Here is a 16412-nt window from a genome sequence, read left to right as displayed (position 1 = left end):
TATATTTAAATAGGATATACCAAGAAGATATTTATCTTTAGAGATGCAAACACATAATTAGTTTTAAAATTAAACTTCTTCTTGCATAAGTAGTGCATAATTTCAACTCATTCTTAGCTGAAACACAGCCATGATGGGAATCAATGACTGGAGAGGGGATCTTTGCCCTACTCCTGTGGAGAGACAAATATATATATATATACTAGCTGTACCCTGCCATGCGTTGCTGTGGCTCAGTCTGGTTAAACTGAAAAGAAAGAAAAGACAAAGCGGATGTTTCTAATATGTTTAATTTCACAATGCTTGTGGATATACAATATTTTTAGTTGTTCCATTGTCTGTGTAGATATAGAGATTGTCTGGTTTGCCTACTCTAGAACACACAACATATAATTGTCCATGTGAGAAGCAATCTGTGTCTAGATGTAAACCGCACTATTCTAAAGATTGGCCCTGAGCTTTGTTGATGGTGATTGCAAACGCCAATCGAATTGGGAATTGCAATCTCTTAAATTGAAATGGCATATCTGTTGGAATCATAGGAATGCGAGGAATGAGGACATCTTCACCTTTGAAAGGTCCTGTCAAGATTGTTCCTTCTATGACGTTGCTCAGTAATTTTTTTACTGCAAGCCGTGTGCCGTTGCAAAGTTTTGGCTGGTTGATATTTCGCAACATGATAATTGGCATGCCGATTTTCAATTGTACTACGTGCGGTGGCATCCCTGGCAGATCGAGTGAATTCAAAAATTCTGTTGGATAATTAACCGCTTCATCTGCTTCCGCAACAGTGTCGATGGACTTGTATGTGACTGCCTCGCTTTGAATGTTAGATTGAATAATATTGTTAAGTTCGTAGACGTTTTTGTTCTTGGCCGCAAGAATAGCTCGTTCACTCAGCCAATCGTGATTCTTATAATTGGTTTGAATATTTGGAAATACTTTTTCAACCAATTCTTCTTTTGACGTCACTAAATTACAGAAGTTATGAGGTAATAAAATTCATCCTGAGGTCAGATCAACCGGCACCTTTCCGTTCCCAATTCCCAGCAATTGACATGAGAATATCTCAGCTGATCGATCGTTTTGCAGCTGGACACACATATTTGTAGTTAATTTTAACGTCTTTACATGTCGCCACAAAGTAGAGTATTTCAGGCAAGCATTTATTTCGTCCGCTGGTGTCGATCGAGGAATTACAGGTAATGTTTGCCTGAAATCTCCTGCAAGCAATATTAATGTGTTCCCAAATGGTCTGATGTTTCCACGCAAATCTTGCAATGATCTATCAAGAGCCTCGAGTGATTTTTTGTGTGCCATTGTGCATTCATTGTGCCATCACCAATGAAATACATTTGTAGGAATTTATGTTGACTATCTTGAAACGGAAGGAAGGAGCTGGCTTTATGATAAATTTGTTCTTTGACTTTGAAAGTTGGCATAAATGGAGCTGTGATGATTTCTGCGCCGAACGACGTCATTTGGAAGCATGAGTTGTATTTCCTGATGTTAGATAGGAAATGCTTTGATTCTGCGGTATATCCGGCAAGCAAAGTTTGTAATGGCTCTGGTGGTTCTCCAAGTTGAGGCAGTTTAATTTTTCCAGCAGCGCAACATATTCCTTTTGTTTCTCCATTAAATTTAAGAGCCTTGCAATAAGGACACACTTCAGTCACAGTGCTGATGAGAACATGCCGCCTCAAACTATAATCATCAGCTGGGTTGTACCGGAATGCAAGGCGATTGTAATCGTGTGATTGTTTACCACGGAGTCGTGTTTGACGCTGATGTGCTGTTTCTCGTTGACATCTTTCAGCCGCTCTCAGCCTGTCGCGTTCATTCTGTTGAGAACAAAGCAGATCTGAAGCTGTAGAACGCGATTGCCGTGCTCGCAACCGTGCATCCTCAAGTCTGGCTGAACGTTGCTTGGCTGGTTCCTTGGCACGTATTTGAGGCATTCTTTTTCTTTTTTTCTCATTTGCTGATGCCCGTTCTTCCTCAGTCTGATTTGCAATTTCTCGTCGCAGTGCTTCCGCTCTGCAAGTACGACGACCTAAGTGTGATCTTCTGCGAGGCATTATTTGGATGAAGTAAAGCAGATTGTTTGGTTTTTTAAAAAGGATGTTTTTACGGTGAGGTTAGCGGAAACTCCTGGCAGTTACCTTTCTTCAGAACGTGTAACTGTTACAGGTGTGACATCTATATTCACTCAGCCAATTGTGAGAGAACATGCAAATGTGAGAGGAGGCAGCGGATTGGCCTACTGGTTGGCGATGTCACAATGATCAGCAGGACTGGTTTTGAGGAGGCCTAGTTCTTCGATTTTAAGACAAACCTTTGACCCCATATAGAACATAATTGCATAACAACGCTCGCGTATTCGAATGCAATGTTGTGTCAAAATTTCAAAGCAATCGGTGAAGAACTTTTGGAGATATAACGTCTGTTTCGAACAAACATTTACATTTTTATTTAGATAGATAGATAGATAGATATTTTAAAGCAACTCAGTAGTGCATCCCTCTTTCTCTGCAAGGATGAAGTTGGAGGGTGGAAACAGAATAGGCCTTGGTAAGCCACTTAGAAGCATTGGAGATGGAAAATGGGCCAGCCTGCCAACCGACAAAATGGTGACTTATTTTCTTTTGGTGCTTCACTTTTGCTTGGTTGATTCGCCATGGCTCTGCTGCTTGTCTTCTAGATGATTAATTTTGTGTGAGTTTGTGATTAGCGAGTGAGTGAATGAACGAGAGAGAGAGAGAGCTTGTATGTGCCCTTATCATTTTGAAAAGTTCTTTATCTTCAGCCTTTGCTGAGAAGGGCTATCCATAATGATCTGGTAATGAACAGTATGTAAACTTATTTTCTTCATGAGGTGCGTGGGGAGGTAGCTGTTATTGCGGTTTTAAAGATAATTCTTCAAATCTATTTTTGGTTGCTATGGGCCTATGAATTTCTTTTTAATCCAATTCTGATTACTGTGTTCCTGTGCATTTCTTTCAAACTGTTTCTAGTTGCTATGAGCCATTGTGGTGTTTTTTTTTTTCCTGAAGTAGTTATGGTGGCTATGGGCCATTGCAGTTATGGTGGCCATTGCATTTTTTACTGAGCCAATTGTGGTTGTTTTGGCCCAGCTTTTTTTATTATTATTTATTTTTTTTGAGCCAGTTATGGTGGCTCTGGGCCAGTGGAATTTTTTCAAACCCATTTCTGGTGGAGTCAAGATTGAGTCCAGGCCTTCTGGTTTCGTTTCAGATTCTGATTCAGATTTGGAGACGGGGCTAGAAAAAGCCCAGCAGAGACAGGGTGTGGGGGAGGAAATTTCCCAAGAGTCCTCAGGAGTCAGCAAAGAACTTTCCAAGGGCCTTATCAAGGAGAAGAGGCAGGCTCAGAGGAGGCTTCCCACCAACCCCCATGGGGACTCGTTCTCTACTGGAGGGGGACAAAGCATCGGAATTGACAGGTGCCAGAGTCTGTGGCCACAGCTAGACCTAAGGTTTATCCTAGGATCATCCAGGGTTCGCCCCCACCTGAGCACTGGATCCCGTGTGTCACCTAGATGAACAGGTTTGACCCCTGGACAATCCAGGGATAAACCTTAGGTCTAGCTATAGCCTGTGTCAGAGTTAAGCAGGCAAAGCTGAGAGGAGGCTGGAAGCATCCCCACAAAGAGCCAGCTGAGCATGGCAGGAAACAATCCATTTTTAGTTGAAAGTCAACTGTCTTGCTTTCAGTAGCTTTCTCATAAAAAAAAATACTTTAATAATTAGCTTAGGACAGCTCTTAGCTTTTGTAGTCATTTCAAAGATGAAGAGGTACTAAAGAGTGCGCAGCAGGGCTCTGTTGCTTCACTACTCAGTGGGAGGGCTTAGCATCCCTGACAGGTTGTTATGGATGCTTTTCCAATGCTGAAGGATAAATAGACCACTCTGTACCAGAGGGCAGAGGCAAGGATGCCTCAGCAGTCCTATACCTGCTTTGGAAGAAATATCTGGGGAGAGTTTGGGAGCAGACCATGATATTGTTAAGAATCCTTGTCATTATATCTATAAAGAGTATCAACAAAAAATTGTGCGGAACATCATGTCAGAGGACAGATTAAACAACTTGGCAATGGTGTTCATAGAGAAATGGATAGGATGACCATATGACCGGATTTGCCTGGGTTTTTGATGACAAATCCGGGAGTGGGGAGGGGAAATCCAGATTTTCTCAAAGGGCAGCTCTAATCGGAATTAACAAAAACTCTGTCATTTTTTAAGATAAAGACATGAAACTTGGCACGATGGTAGCTCTTAGGAAGGGCTTTAGTCATACCAAATTTGAAACAGATCCGTTCATCCATTGATTTTTAAGGAATTTTTTAAAAATTGAGGTTTTAAAATCATTTTTAAAATCATCATTTTTAAAGATAAAGAGATGAAACTTCGCACCATGATAGGATCTAAGTAGAGCTTTAGCCACACCAAATTTAGCTATGCCAAGTTTGAAACAGATCTGTCCATCCATTGAGTTTTAGGATTTTTTAAAAAGTTTGAGGTTTTAAAATTATTTTTTAAAAATGACATTTTTAAAGCTAATGGGCTGAAAGCTGGCATCATGATAGTTCTTAAGGAGAGATTTAGCCATGCCAAGTTTGAATCAGATCTGTTCATCCATTGTTTTTTTTTAGGATTTTTTAAAAGTTCAAAGTTTTAAAATTATTGTTTTAAAACTTCTGGCGCCATAACCTTCAAACTCCGGTTGTCAAACCTCCTCTTTGTGGTGTTGCATATTGAGCAGTTTCAGCCCTTGGCATTAAGGGGATCTCCAGTCAAGCAGGGCAAGCAGGGCACCTTTCCTGTTGCAGATTTGGTGTGCAGTCGAGTACCTGGAGCTCAGCAGAGGCAAAGCATCCACAAATCAAAATGTGGGAAAGGAGAGTTCAGTCAAAGCTGCCCACAGGGCAAAACAGAATGGGCCAGAGGCCTTTTTCTCAAATTTCCACATCATGGGCGATGAAGGGTCATCTTTAGAAAAAAACTCTCACGACCAACAGTAGGGTGCCAGTCGAGAGAGAGACTCTCTTCTTTGCAGATGCCCTGTTGCTGCAAATGTTGGAATCTGGCATATCATTGCTTTGCTTCACTACCACTTCCCTTCCACTTCACTTTGTACATTTGTGAGCTAGGCTCTGACTGTACTGCTGGGATGCAATGCAGAACATTTGAAATGCATACCAGAGAAAAATAGATAGATTTTTGGCTTTGGCTGGCTGGCATATCTCTTAGAGACAGAGTTAGACTGAAGCCACAACTCAGAGATGGCTGTAGCTGAGCCCTGAGAGGCTGCTGTACCACACAAAGCCTTTTAAAGAGTGTCTCAGAGTCTAGTTTTGGTGCAGGCAGAGGTGGCTGGCGGTGGAGTTTTTTAAAAAAACAAGAGTCACCAGATGCAATCAAGCCATAAGCTGTTGCCCTACCCCCAGCCACAGGGTACAAGTGCACAGCCTGGCTGGACCGTTGGGAGACTTTGGCAGAGAGAGAGGGGGGTGGGGGACTATTTGAGGCTGGAAATCTTGGCAGGCTGGCACAAGGCAGAGAGAGGCTGAAGGCAACCCAGATGCACCTGTAGCTTGGTCCTGAGGCTGGCTTGCCATGCAGAGTGTTTTAAGAATGCATCAAAGTTGTGCAAAAGGAGAGGAGGTGGAGAGGCGGCTGGTGGCAGAGGTTTTTAAAGTATTGGGCAAAAGGTGGGAAATAATAATAATAATAATAATAATAATAATAATAATAATAACGTAAGAGTCACCAGACATGACCAAGCAATAACCTGCAATAAGCAATATCCCAAGCCACAAGTGTGCAGCCTAGCTGGACCATTGGAAGACTTTGGGGGAGAGAGAGAGAAAGAGAGATTGTTTGAGGCTGGAGGCTTTGGTTTGTCTGCAATGACTTAGAGTGAGAGACAACAGAGGCTGCACAGACAACCCAGAGACATCTATTGTAACTTAGCCCCATGGTGCTGGCATGAAACGCAGGGCATTAGGAAAAGAGTCTCAGAGTCGCGTGTTTGTTCAGGAAGTAGACAGGAGTTCAAAGTCTGGATGTGCGAAGTGGTGCCAACACACAAGCCTTGAGAAGCTAATGTATATAAGTGAGAAGTGTGAATGGGCAAAGTAGTGTTCACTGCCACAACACCCACCCTAATGTTAGAGTAGAGAAACTTGTGACAATTATACACAAGCTTTTTTAAAAAATTGAAATTAAAAAAAGCCAGCCATCTGTCCAGCCAGTAGCAAACCCTGTTAACAACAACAGCAGCTTGCAATGAGTGAAGATACAGTCAGAAAAGATGTTTGAGGGAAGGGGAGAATGTAACACACAGAGTATAGCAAAAGCTTCAAAGTACAGCAAAACCTACAAAAGTAGGAGTGAGTGAAGTTAATTTCAGATACATTGAATCTCTCACTTGTTTATTTCAGTGATTTTAACATTAAGATGTTATGTAGAACAGATTTGTCTTAAATGTGTGCTGTAAAATCAGACATGTGACCAAGGCTATGTTCGGGTGGGCACGCCCCCTTGGGGGTGACCATGTTGTCCTCCTTTTTTGGTTTCCAAAATATGGTCACCCTAGAAATGGATAAAGAAATTTCAGATTTTAATAACAAGGCAATAGAGTTGTTTTCCAAACAGAAAGAATGATGGGCTGACATTCTCTACAAATGAGGAGTGCCTACGTGGAGGATAGTGTTGGGTGTAGGAGGAGATGGAAGCTAATACCTAATTTCCCAGGGAACATATAACACCAATTCTGGCCCGCTTGCATTGGCTGCCTATACATTTCGGAGCCCAATTCAAGGTGCTGGTTTTAACCTATAAAGCTCTACATGGCTTGGGACCACAATACCTGATGGAACGCCTCTTCCAACATGAACCTACCCATACATTGTGCTCTGAGGGAAGCTCGGAGTATGGCAACAAGGGAGAGGGCCTTTTCAGTGGTGGCCCCCCGACTGTGGAATGATCTCCCCGATGAGGCTCACCTGGCACCAACACTGTTATCTTTTAGGCACCAGGTCAAGACTTTTCTCTTCTCCCAGGCATTTAACAACGCTAAGTTTGTTTTTTAACGGACCCCAGAACTGTTGTTTTTATACTGTTGTTTTTATGTTTTAAAATTTTGTATACTTTTTAAATGTTTACTGTTTTTAACTTTTGTAAACCACCCAGAGTGCTTCAGCTATGGGGCGGTATATAAATGTAACAAATAAAAAATAAATAAACCCAGTCCAAAGGTAAGAGACTTGCCCGTATTTTTTTGAGTTGCTGCACAAATCTTTTGCCATTTTCATAAACTGTTTGCTCTTCCACCATCATTTTCCCTTACCAACCCGCCCGGTCACTGAGGTCATCAGAGGACATGCTCCTAGTGCTTCCATATAGACTATGGCTCAGTTGGAGTCCAACAGGAGAAGAGCCTTCAGTATGGTGGCCCCCTTTCTGTGGAACTCCCTACCCATGAAGGTCAGGCAGGCACCAATGCTATATTGCTTCCGGTGCCACGTTTTTTATTGACATTCTATTTTTAAAAAGTACAATTTTAATGGTATTTTAATCTTTGTATCTTTTACTTTTTTTTTTTTACTTCTTATCCACTGCTCTGGAATCGGTTTCAGATAGGGAGCAGTATACAAATTTTGTAAATAAATAAATAAATAATCCAAGTAGAGAAGATATAGAAGAGGACCAGCTATGCTTGATAGCTCTATGTTCAAACTCACACTTTTTGTGTCTCTTTCAGTGACGAATCAAGTGTGAAAGCCTTCAGCCCTTCTCCAGAAAAGTAAAGGACCTTCCTGGGCTTTACTGATATTCCCCACCGTCCACAAAACTTTTCCTAACTGTTCTCTTCCAATCTTTTTCTAGGCTTGCTGAAAACCTTTGTCTGAATACATCAGAAAGTTCTGTGGGCTCAGTTCTTCTATGAGTGGTGAACGGAAGATAGGGGTAGCTGTAAAGGAGGAGGAGGAGGCCACACACCTTTCCTTCAAGTGCGTGACAGCACTCAGACCTTCTGAATTAAGGTAAGACACTAACAATGTAATCCTGAACCCTTTAAGTTCATTGGGACTTCCTCCCAGGTAAGTGAATATAGGATTTCAATCTAAGACATGTAAACTTGCAAGAGAGGAGACTGTGTAGCAAACTAGGTGTGGTTGGCTCACCTCTGAAGACCCTTGGCTCTGCCTCTCTGATCTGCCCTTTGCCTCACCAGCCACATTGGGCACTTGCTGCCATTGCTAAAATATGTTCTCTCTGAAGGAAACAAATCTCCACAGAGCCAAATTTCTCTAGTAAGCGTATCGTATTTTGATACCATGACTCACCCCTCAATGGACTAAAATCGAGTTGGTCTAAATAACAGAATTTTACTAAGTGATATTCTGGCATTCCCTTGTGTTTTAACTATTAATTAAATGTCTGCTGATAGATTGCCATAGTCTAAAACTGAAATCCTGTTTCCAGTCATAAAACTGTGAGGGCATCCCCAAAATAATTCTTAAATTGTCCTGAATGCAATCTAACCCATCGGAGATTCAAAAACTCCAGATAACACTGCTGTTACACTTACCGTGAGCTGTTTTCCCTGAATTCTCCTGGAGTAGCTCCAAAGGTATGAGTTAGCCTCTGGCTACCTGCTGATTGGCAGAACCTTCAAAATTTTCAAAGAAAGCTTCAGTCCCCGCCTCCTTGGCTCCTCCAGCTCAAGTTCCCTAGCCCAAGTATTGCCAAATCTAGAGGAAAAACCCAGTCCAGAAGGACAACAAGCAAGACAAATTCAGAGCCACACTCCCCCTCCCAGGTAACAGGGCCAGACTTCAGCAGGAGGCAGGGACGACAAGCAAAGTAGTTTGCAAATGACTTTTATTGAACTATTCAACAACAGGTTGACAGCTTTCAGCTGAAAGCGTAATGCAGTAAGGCATCAGAAGCTAAGAAAATAACAAGCAATACAAGGAATACAACTACCACCCTCCAACACATAAAAACGGGTGGGTTTGGAGCTATTCCTGGAGGTCAGGGAAAAACAGGTCACAGTAAGTGTAACAGCTGTGTTTTCCCCTAACTTCTCCCTATAAGCTCCAAAGGTATGGGACATACGAAAGCTATAGTAATACAGGGTGGGGAACAACAATACTGAAGAGATGTAAAAGTTCCTCCTAAGAGTCACTGAGTAACAGCCTGGAGGACCTTGCAACTGAAGGCCACCTCAGCATTGATCCACTCCTGAATATTATGTTTTACAAAAGAGTGCTCAAAGGCCCATATGGCTGTGCTACACACCATGGCACAATTCCTAGACAGGAGACAAGTAGGCCCAACAGACTGGAGATAGTTAGTAAGGGGACGCATCATGATAAGCAGGACTCCCGGAAAGCCTGTAATAATGTCTGTTCTCTGATCAGAGCCAGACACATGATGAATTCAGTCATGTCCATGATCACCCTGAGTTGTTGGAGTGAGGGGTGTGTGTGAAGGTGACTTTTCTACTGGTTTATGAGAAATCCCATCATTGTGAGGTGATTTACTGTTAGGGTGACTGCCCAGATTGCGTCTTGGTAGGAAGGAGCCACAAGTAGCAAATCATTCAGATAGGCAAAAATGGCCACTACCTGTTCTCTGAGGGTGGCCACAACTGCCACCAGGGATTTGGTGAAAACCCCGGGACTGGAAAAGAGTCTGAATAGGAGAGCCCAATACTGCCAGTGTTGGTTCTGGACACGGAAGCACAAGAAACACCTGTGTGTAGGTATGTGTCCTGCAAGTCCACTGATGCTAGGAAAACTCCCGAACGGATGGCCTGGACTAGGGTGGATAACGTCTCCATACAGAACTTTTTGATTGAGAGATAAGGGGAAGGCAAAGGAGACAATCCTTTTTGGGGGGGGGGGAAGAAGGGCTTCTTGGCCAGGTGGCCTATCTTGTTGGAACCATGGTTGAACCAGAGAGCTTCGGCTGTGGGGCGGTATATAAATGTAATAAAATAAATAAATAAATAAATAAAATTTGGGATTAAAGCTTCTACGAAGTCTGTGGGGCTGTGATTGGAGGCACAGTAACCAGAAGTGGTGTTGACTGTGAAAAGGAAAGTTGTTGAGGCAAAAGAACTGTTTGGAAGTTGAAAAAGGCAGGGATAGTTTGTTCTTTTCAGACAACCCCCAGAAAATCTTATCCAGTGCCATCCCAAACAGGCATTCCCCTTCAAAGGGAAGGCTCATAAGGTTGGCTTTCAAGAAAGCATCTGTTTGCCAATTTTTGAACCATACATGTTGTCTTGCTGCTTCCTTTAGGCTGAGAGAGTGATGGAGTAAAGGCACATGTCTGCCAGGAAGGCTAGTGACAAATAGATTTTGGAGAAAGTGGATGCTGGAACCTGATCTGCTGGGAAAGCCTCTTTCATATCATCCAGTTAAGATAGGACAGATCTGGCAAAGTATGATCCTGCGATGTTCACTCTGAGAGCATTACAGACTCAAAGCTGCCTTTGATGAGAGTTTCCAGATTATGGTCTTGAGCATCTTTGACTGGGGACCCTGCTGCCAACGGGACTGTAACATTCCTGCCCAAGGCTACAGCAGCTGCCTCTACCAGTGGCGTGGTGAGGCGGGGTTCCTTGTCCCTGGCTAAGTGCTAGACGGAAAGCCATGATTTGGGAGTCTTGGAGATCTTAGTTGGGCCCTGCCAGGAAAGGCTGTGGAGGTGCTTGGTGTAGAAAAGTGATATCTGTTGCCACTGGGTGTGCCCCTTCTCCTCTGGCAGATTCACCTGGGGAAGACCCATCTTCTGGGACAGTTTGAAGATCTTACGTTGGAGAAAGATCCAGGGGAAGAGGGGTTGATGGGAGTCAGGATGGGCCTCCCTCCTCCACCGAGATCACCTTTACCTGTTCTTCCAAGCAAGGAGCATTAGCTGGTAGCTCTTGGTGCTTAGCCTTAGAGGTTCATTTGAATGACTTGGGCACAGTTGATTCACTTTCCTGATTGAGGTTGCATTCTGCCTGAGAGAATGTTTGTGATTCTTTGGCCTGAGCCCAGAATGCTCTAAATTGTGACAAAAGCGATTCCTGCATTTCTCATCTTTCAGACTCCTCTCTGAGGTGAGCCTGACCATCCTCAGAGATATCTGAGGGAGAGAAGAATGAATATTCATGAGCAGGAAGAAGGAGTAGAATATGGAGTGAGAGGCAGGCTGGGCTGTATAGAAGCAGGTATCCTATGCCAGCCAGTACTGACCGACTTGACAGCTCAGCTCCAGCTGAGAACAAGACTGGAAATATTGGGTCCAGAGGCCAGAGTGCTCTCCCCAGATTGTAAAACCCAGACAAAAGCAGAGACTCAGCATCCATCAGGGGTCTAATTTTTTCAAGAACGAGTTCTCCTAGCTTTATTCTTCTTTAAGCCTTTTGCATATTTAAAAACAGAAAGGTAAATATGTATATGCTTATAATTTTGTGTCATTCTTTGCGTAGATCCCCTCCTCCTCCTCCTCCTCTTTTTTGGGGGGGAACGGGGTTGAGGTGGGTTGGGTGTGGGGTCCGAGTCAGCACTGGGAGTGGTCCAAAAGAAACCAAGCCAGCCAGAATCAACAACATGCACGACAGAAGGTTCCTCCCCCTCCCCCTTCTGAGTGGGAGGCACTGGCCAGAAATGCACGTGGAGCCAGGAAACACAGGCTAGGCAAAGGAGCCGCGGCTGTCCCCTCGGAGGCTGCCCACCCCTTCAGGAGACTTGGTAAATGCAGTGAGGCGAGACCACTGGTAGGGAGAGGGCTGGGAATGGCACAGCATGAGCGGCAGCAGAGAGGGCAGCAAGAAAAGGCTAGGGCTGGACAGTGCAGGCTGCTGCGGCCTTGGCACTGTAGAAGAGAGGAGCCGAGGATCAGGTCTCCTCTAAGTAGCAGATGCAACGTCAAGACTCTGGCAGGACAGAAGCCCAAAGGAGAGCAACTCAGCCCTCCTGCCTGCTAGCGGGATTAGTATTTTCCTCTCCAAAGGAAGAGGCTCAGCTCTGGGTCCCCTCTGAAATAGGGGGCACGGGTGGCCAGGGATGTCTGGGGCTCTGAATCTGCCTGAGCAGAGAGTGCAGGATCATGGCCCATGTACAACTTTGCACCCCAGCACTAGGTCCCACTTTTAATTGGGGGTGCAGGTGGGGGAGGCTACCTTGCTCAATATTCCTAGATCCTGCTGTGCTTAAGCTCCTATAGCTACCAAGCTCTGCAGAGAGTGTTTGCCTTTAGCAAGCAGAAGAAAGAGACTGGAGAAGGAGCCAGGAATGAAGCTTTCTTTGAAAATTTGAAAAGTTCTGCCAAACACCGGGTCGCCAGAGGCTAACCCATACCCTTGGAGCTTGTAGGGAGAAGTCAGGGGAAATATATTTTAGGCTGAATTTATAATTTTATTAGGAGATACCTGCCTACCACAGCAGTATACCAGAATGTAAGAATCCTGTTCCATTCAGCCTTAATGTGGGGTTGCCATGAACATGAGGCAGCAATAATAAGCCCAAATAGCAATATGTGGGCACCTACTCTATCATATTTGGATCTATGTGCTACTTATGCTGTTTTGAGACCCTTCTACAGGTTAACAGCCTTCTAAGCTCAACTGGAGTATAAAAAGGAAGGACCATATTGACTGCATAAATTTAAGAGATGGACATTTTTTTTCTAATTCTTAGGGGAAATAATTATCATTCTTCATATACCTATTTCAAACTTCTATCAGCATGAGAGAACCAACAGAAGATAATCCTACCCTCAGGGAGGTCTTACAGTAAAGTGCTCCAGCAAGAAATAAAAGACACTGATCCACATTGATATTTGATAACTTAAGCCATAAAAGCTCACAACATTTTGGTCTACAAATGCTGCAAATAACTGTCCTTTCCTCCCCCCCAAGCCATTTGTATCGGTATACTTCCTCCTTCCAGAATGAATAAGAAAAACAAGGAGAAAGTGGGGAGTAGGGCCAGGCCTCCAGCAACCCATCCCCCATTCCAAAACAGTTCTGCATCCTTGATTGGAGCCTGGATCCTACGCTGTCCTTGAATTTTCAGGCAGCAGTGGTAGCGAGGACACTTTTGCAGAAGTGTACCTATAGTGAGCGGCAACCATTTCTGAATCAGTCTTGCTCTGGAAACAGTTATCCATTCTTTGGTTACATCACATTTAGACTATTGCAATGCCCTCTACGTTGAAGAGTACTTGGAAGCTTCAATTGGTGCAAACTGCAGTAGCTAGTCAGTTAACTAGTGCACAGTATCGTGATCATCTCACCCCATACTAAAATATCTGCACTTGCTGCCAATTGTTTTCTAGGCCCAATTCAAGCTACTGTTTTAACCTTTAACCAAAGTTTTAACCAAGCCATTGGTTTAAACCTCTAATGCTTTTCTGAGAGGCTGCCTATCTTGGACCAACCTGCTTGGGTACTAAGTTGAGGCCCTTTTGAAGACACCCTTATCATGCATGTGGGAAAGACCTGTCTCCTGTGTTTCCCCCAAATTCTGGAATGATTTGATTGACCTCAGAAAGATGGTTTAGAAATAAAATAAATAAGTAATAAAGTGATGTCCAAAAATTCCATACCTTGATTATTTCCACCAACTGATCTACACCACTGTCACCTGGGAAAATCGGTTGTCCTAGTAATAATTCTGCCAATACGCAACCGGCTGACCAAACATCTGGGAAAAGAAATAGGGGAAATCATTGAGAGATATGAGGAGAAGCGTTAATTTGTATCAATTGTACACATAAATAGTAACTTGTATGAATTAGTGCCTGGTTAAAATTCACACGCAACAGAAACACAGTACAACAGTGGTACTGGCTTTCCTTTCAAACTGTGCCATTTTCATCAATGCCTGTCCCCACATCCTTTGACATTCATTCTTCTTAAACTTTAGTCCTCTCTGCATCTCCATATTGATATTCTGTATCACCCTCCTGGCTCCCCCTTTCAACCTTCATTTCAGACTTTGATGCCTGGATCATTCTCTTCCTCTCCCCAGCTTCCCTTCTTGGTAATTTCAACATTCATGTGCTTTTGTAAAATGTGTTATTACTATTTTATTTGGTTTTTTTTAGCAAATAGTCTATTGATATAAAACAATATAAAACAAAAATATCATAGATGAAGATATTGTGCATACTGACATCAGAATTTACAAGAATCACAACAAAGCAATGTAGTGCAAAGAGCACACTGAACAAACCACCATTGTCCACAGTGATGGGATGGCCAGAAAAAAATATGGGGGGGGAACCATTTTTGCTTCCCCCCCCCAAAAAAAAGAAAAATTGAACAGCTTTGGATTTTGAAATATTTTCTTTTAAAATTTGAAACAAGGCATGTATATGTTGTTACTCAGCCTTTATTCCCCAGCAAATGATTTCTAAAAGTAGTACTTTTATAGACAGACTGGGGATATAAAATGTCTGGAACTAACCCCAGGGGCAGTTCTCTTATGTCCAGACAAGGCTCTATTACTGTCCTCAAGACTTTGAGTATGAGGGGCTGAAGACACTTAGCATTCTAACAATCACTTCTATGTTGCTGCAGCCTGAAGCAGCTAAAACAGTCCCTTTAAGGGTCAACGCATCAGTAGAGGTAGAGATGGGCCTAATCAGCATAGAGGCCAGTAACTTTGCATTTACGCTTCAGTCTGCTTCTGACCTTTAAATTAAAATTTATTTATAGACTGTTAAAATGCTGGGAGAATAAAAAGGTCTTCACCTGGCGTCTAAAAGCATATAACATAGGTGCCAGGCGAACCCTCCTTAGGGAGCTCATTCCACAGCTGGGGTGCCACAGCAGAGAAGGCCCTCCTCCTGGTAGCCACCTGCCTCACTTCCTTTGGCAGGGGCTCGCAGAGAAGGACCCCTGAGGATGACCTTAGGGTCCGGGCAGGTACATACGGGAGGAGGCGTTCCTTCAGATAGCCTGGCCCCAAGCAGTTTAGGGCTTTAAATGTTAATACCAGCACTTTGAATCGGGCCCGGACCTGGACTGGCAGCCAGTGAAGCTGGAAAAGGACTGGCGTGATGTGGTCTTATCGGCCAGTCCCTGTTAGTAACTGTGCTGCCCTGTTTTGTACCAGTTGAAGTTTCTGGACCGTTTTCAAAGGCAGCCCCACGTATAATGCATTTTGAATATATTCAAAAATTCTTGTAGAATTTGGATAAAATTACGAGTTATTGCCAAAAAGTACTAACTATGAAAAAGACAATTACTAGTTATAAATTAGCAAGAGTTATTATTTTGTTAAGTTTTCTTGAAGACCTTGCGATAATGATTTAATAGCAAATCCAATGGCTGCAATTACATGCAAGTGATTCTTCCCCATCTTCACCTGAATAAACTTCAGAAAACTGTAAAAAATTGATAGCTGAGAAATTCATATTAGAGAAGGAAACCAACTTACAATTGTGCTCTTCAAGAAATGGTCTGCCATTCTAAACGAATCCTGTTTATTAAGTTGTAGGGATGGTGGAGAAACTTGTTCGGTTCACATGTTGATAAGAATTGATCAAATTCACATTTTCTAGATCAATATGCGAAACTGAACACAGTTGTGAGTTGGTATTTGCACTTCTCTGGATTTTGTGATGCAGTTCTCCAAATAAAAAACGTGTAGGTAAACGAAAGCATACACAAGAATGCATATATTAGGGAAATAAATGTACAAAACATATTAAGGAAAACTGTGTGCCAAAAACCATTTACATTAGGCAAAAACGTGTACAAGAATGTCATTATTCAGATAAACAATATACTTTACTCAAGAATGAATTTAATTTCTCCTCAAGTGAAGGAGATTCTTGGGGGAAGGGAAGGCAGTCTCCAAACTGGTCTTCCGGAGGAGGTGGGGCCTCTACCCAGCTCACTAGTTGAATCTTCCAAGCCTCTGCATCGCATTGGAACCCACTGGTCCTGTAGACTCTCCATCAGGAACTTCAACAGATGATCAAGCTGTGGAAGCAACATTAGTGAAGCCTGCCTAGCCTTTGAGTTGTCTAGGAGGAGGCTGGCCTAGGTGAGCTAAGCTGGCCTTCTTCATTCGAGGAGAACTGAAATTCACCGGTGAGTAAATAATTTCTGTTTCTCCCCATGAGTGCAGGAGGCCATCTTGCTTAGAGATGTAGAAAAGCAGTTTATCCCCACATGGGAGTCTACTACCGACCACCGAATCAAGGAGAAGACGAGGATGAAACTTTTGAGAAGTACCTGTAACTGTAGTTCTTCGAGTGGTCATCTGTGCAATCACACATATGGGGCTCTGCGCCTGCACGGGGCCAGGTTCGGAAACTTCTATAGCTGAAAACGTTTTAGGCGGGAACTCCTCCCCCACCGTCCCCTGAGCA

At 43.2% G+C, this 16412-nt stretch overlaps 1 protein-coding gene across 3 annotated transcripts in view; it reads right to left on the bottom strand.

Moving 5' to 3' along the window:
• Window positions 1–16412, bottom strand: part of GSK3B (glycogen synthase kinase 3 beta) — a 293379-nt gene that overhangs the window by 150383 nt on the left and 126584 nt on the right. For all 3 annotated transcript variants that reach the window (XM_063128873.1, XM_063128871.1, XM_063128872.1), the window contains exon 7: window positions 13635–13732. In XM_063128873.1, coding sequence (XP_062984943.1) covers window positions 13635–13732 — 98 coding nt within the window. The remainder of the gene's footprint in view (window positions 1–13634; window positions 13733–16412) is intronic.

This window comes from Elgaria multicarinata, chromosome 6 (genome assembly GCF_023053635.1).
Source record: "Elgaria multicarinata webbii isolate HBS135686 ecotype San Diego chromosome 6, rElgMul1.1.pri, whole genome shotgun sequence".
Taxonomy (NCBI): Eukaryota; Metazoa; Chordata; class Lepidosauria; order Squamata; family Anguidae; genus Elgaria; species Elgaria multicarinata.
The sequence above is the reverse complement of the archived record's forward strand: the minus strand, read 5'-3'. Positions and strand labels throughout refer to the sequence as shown.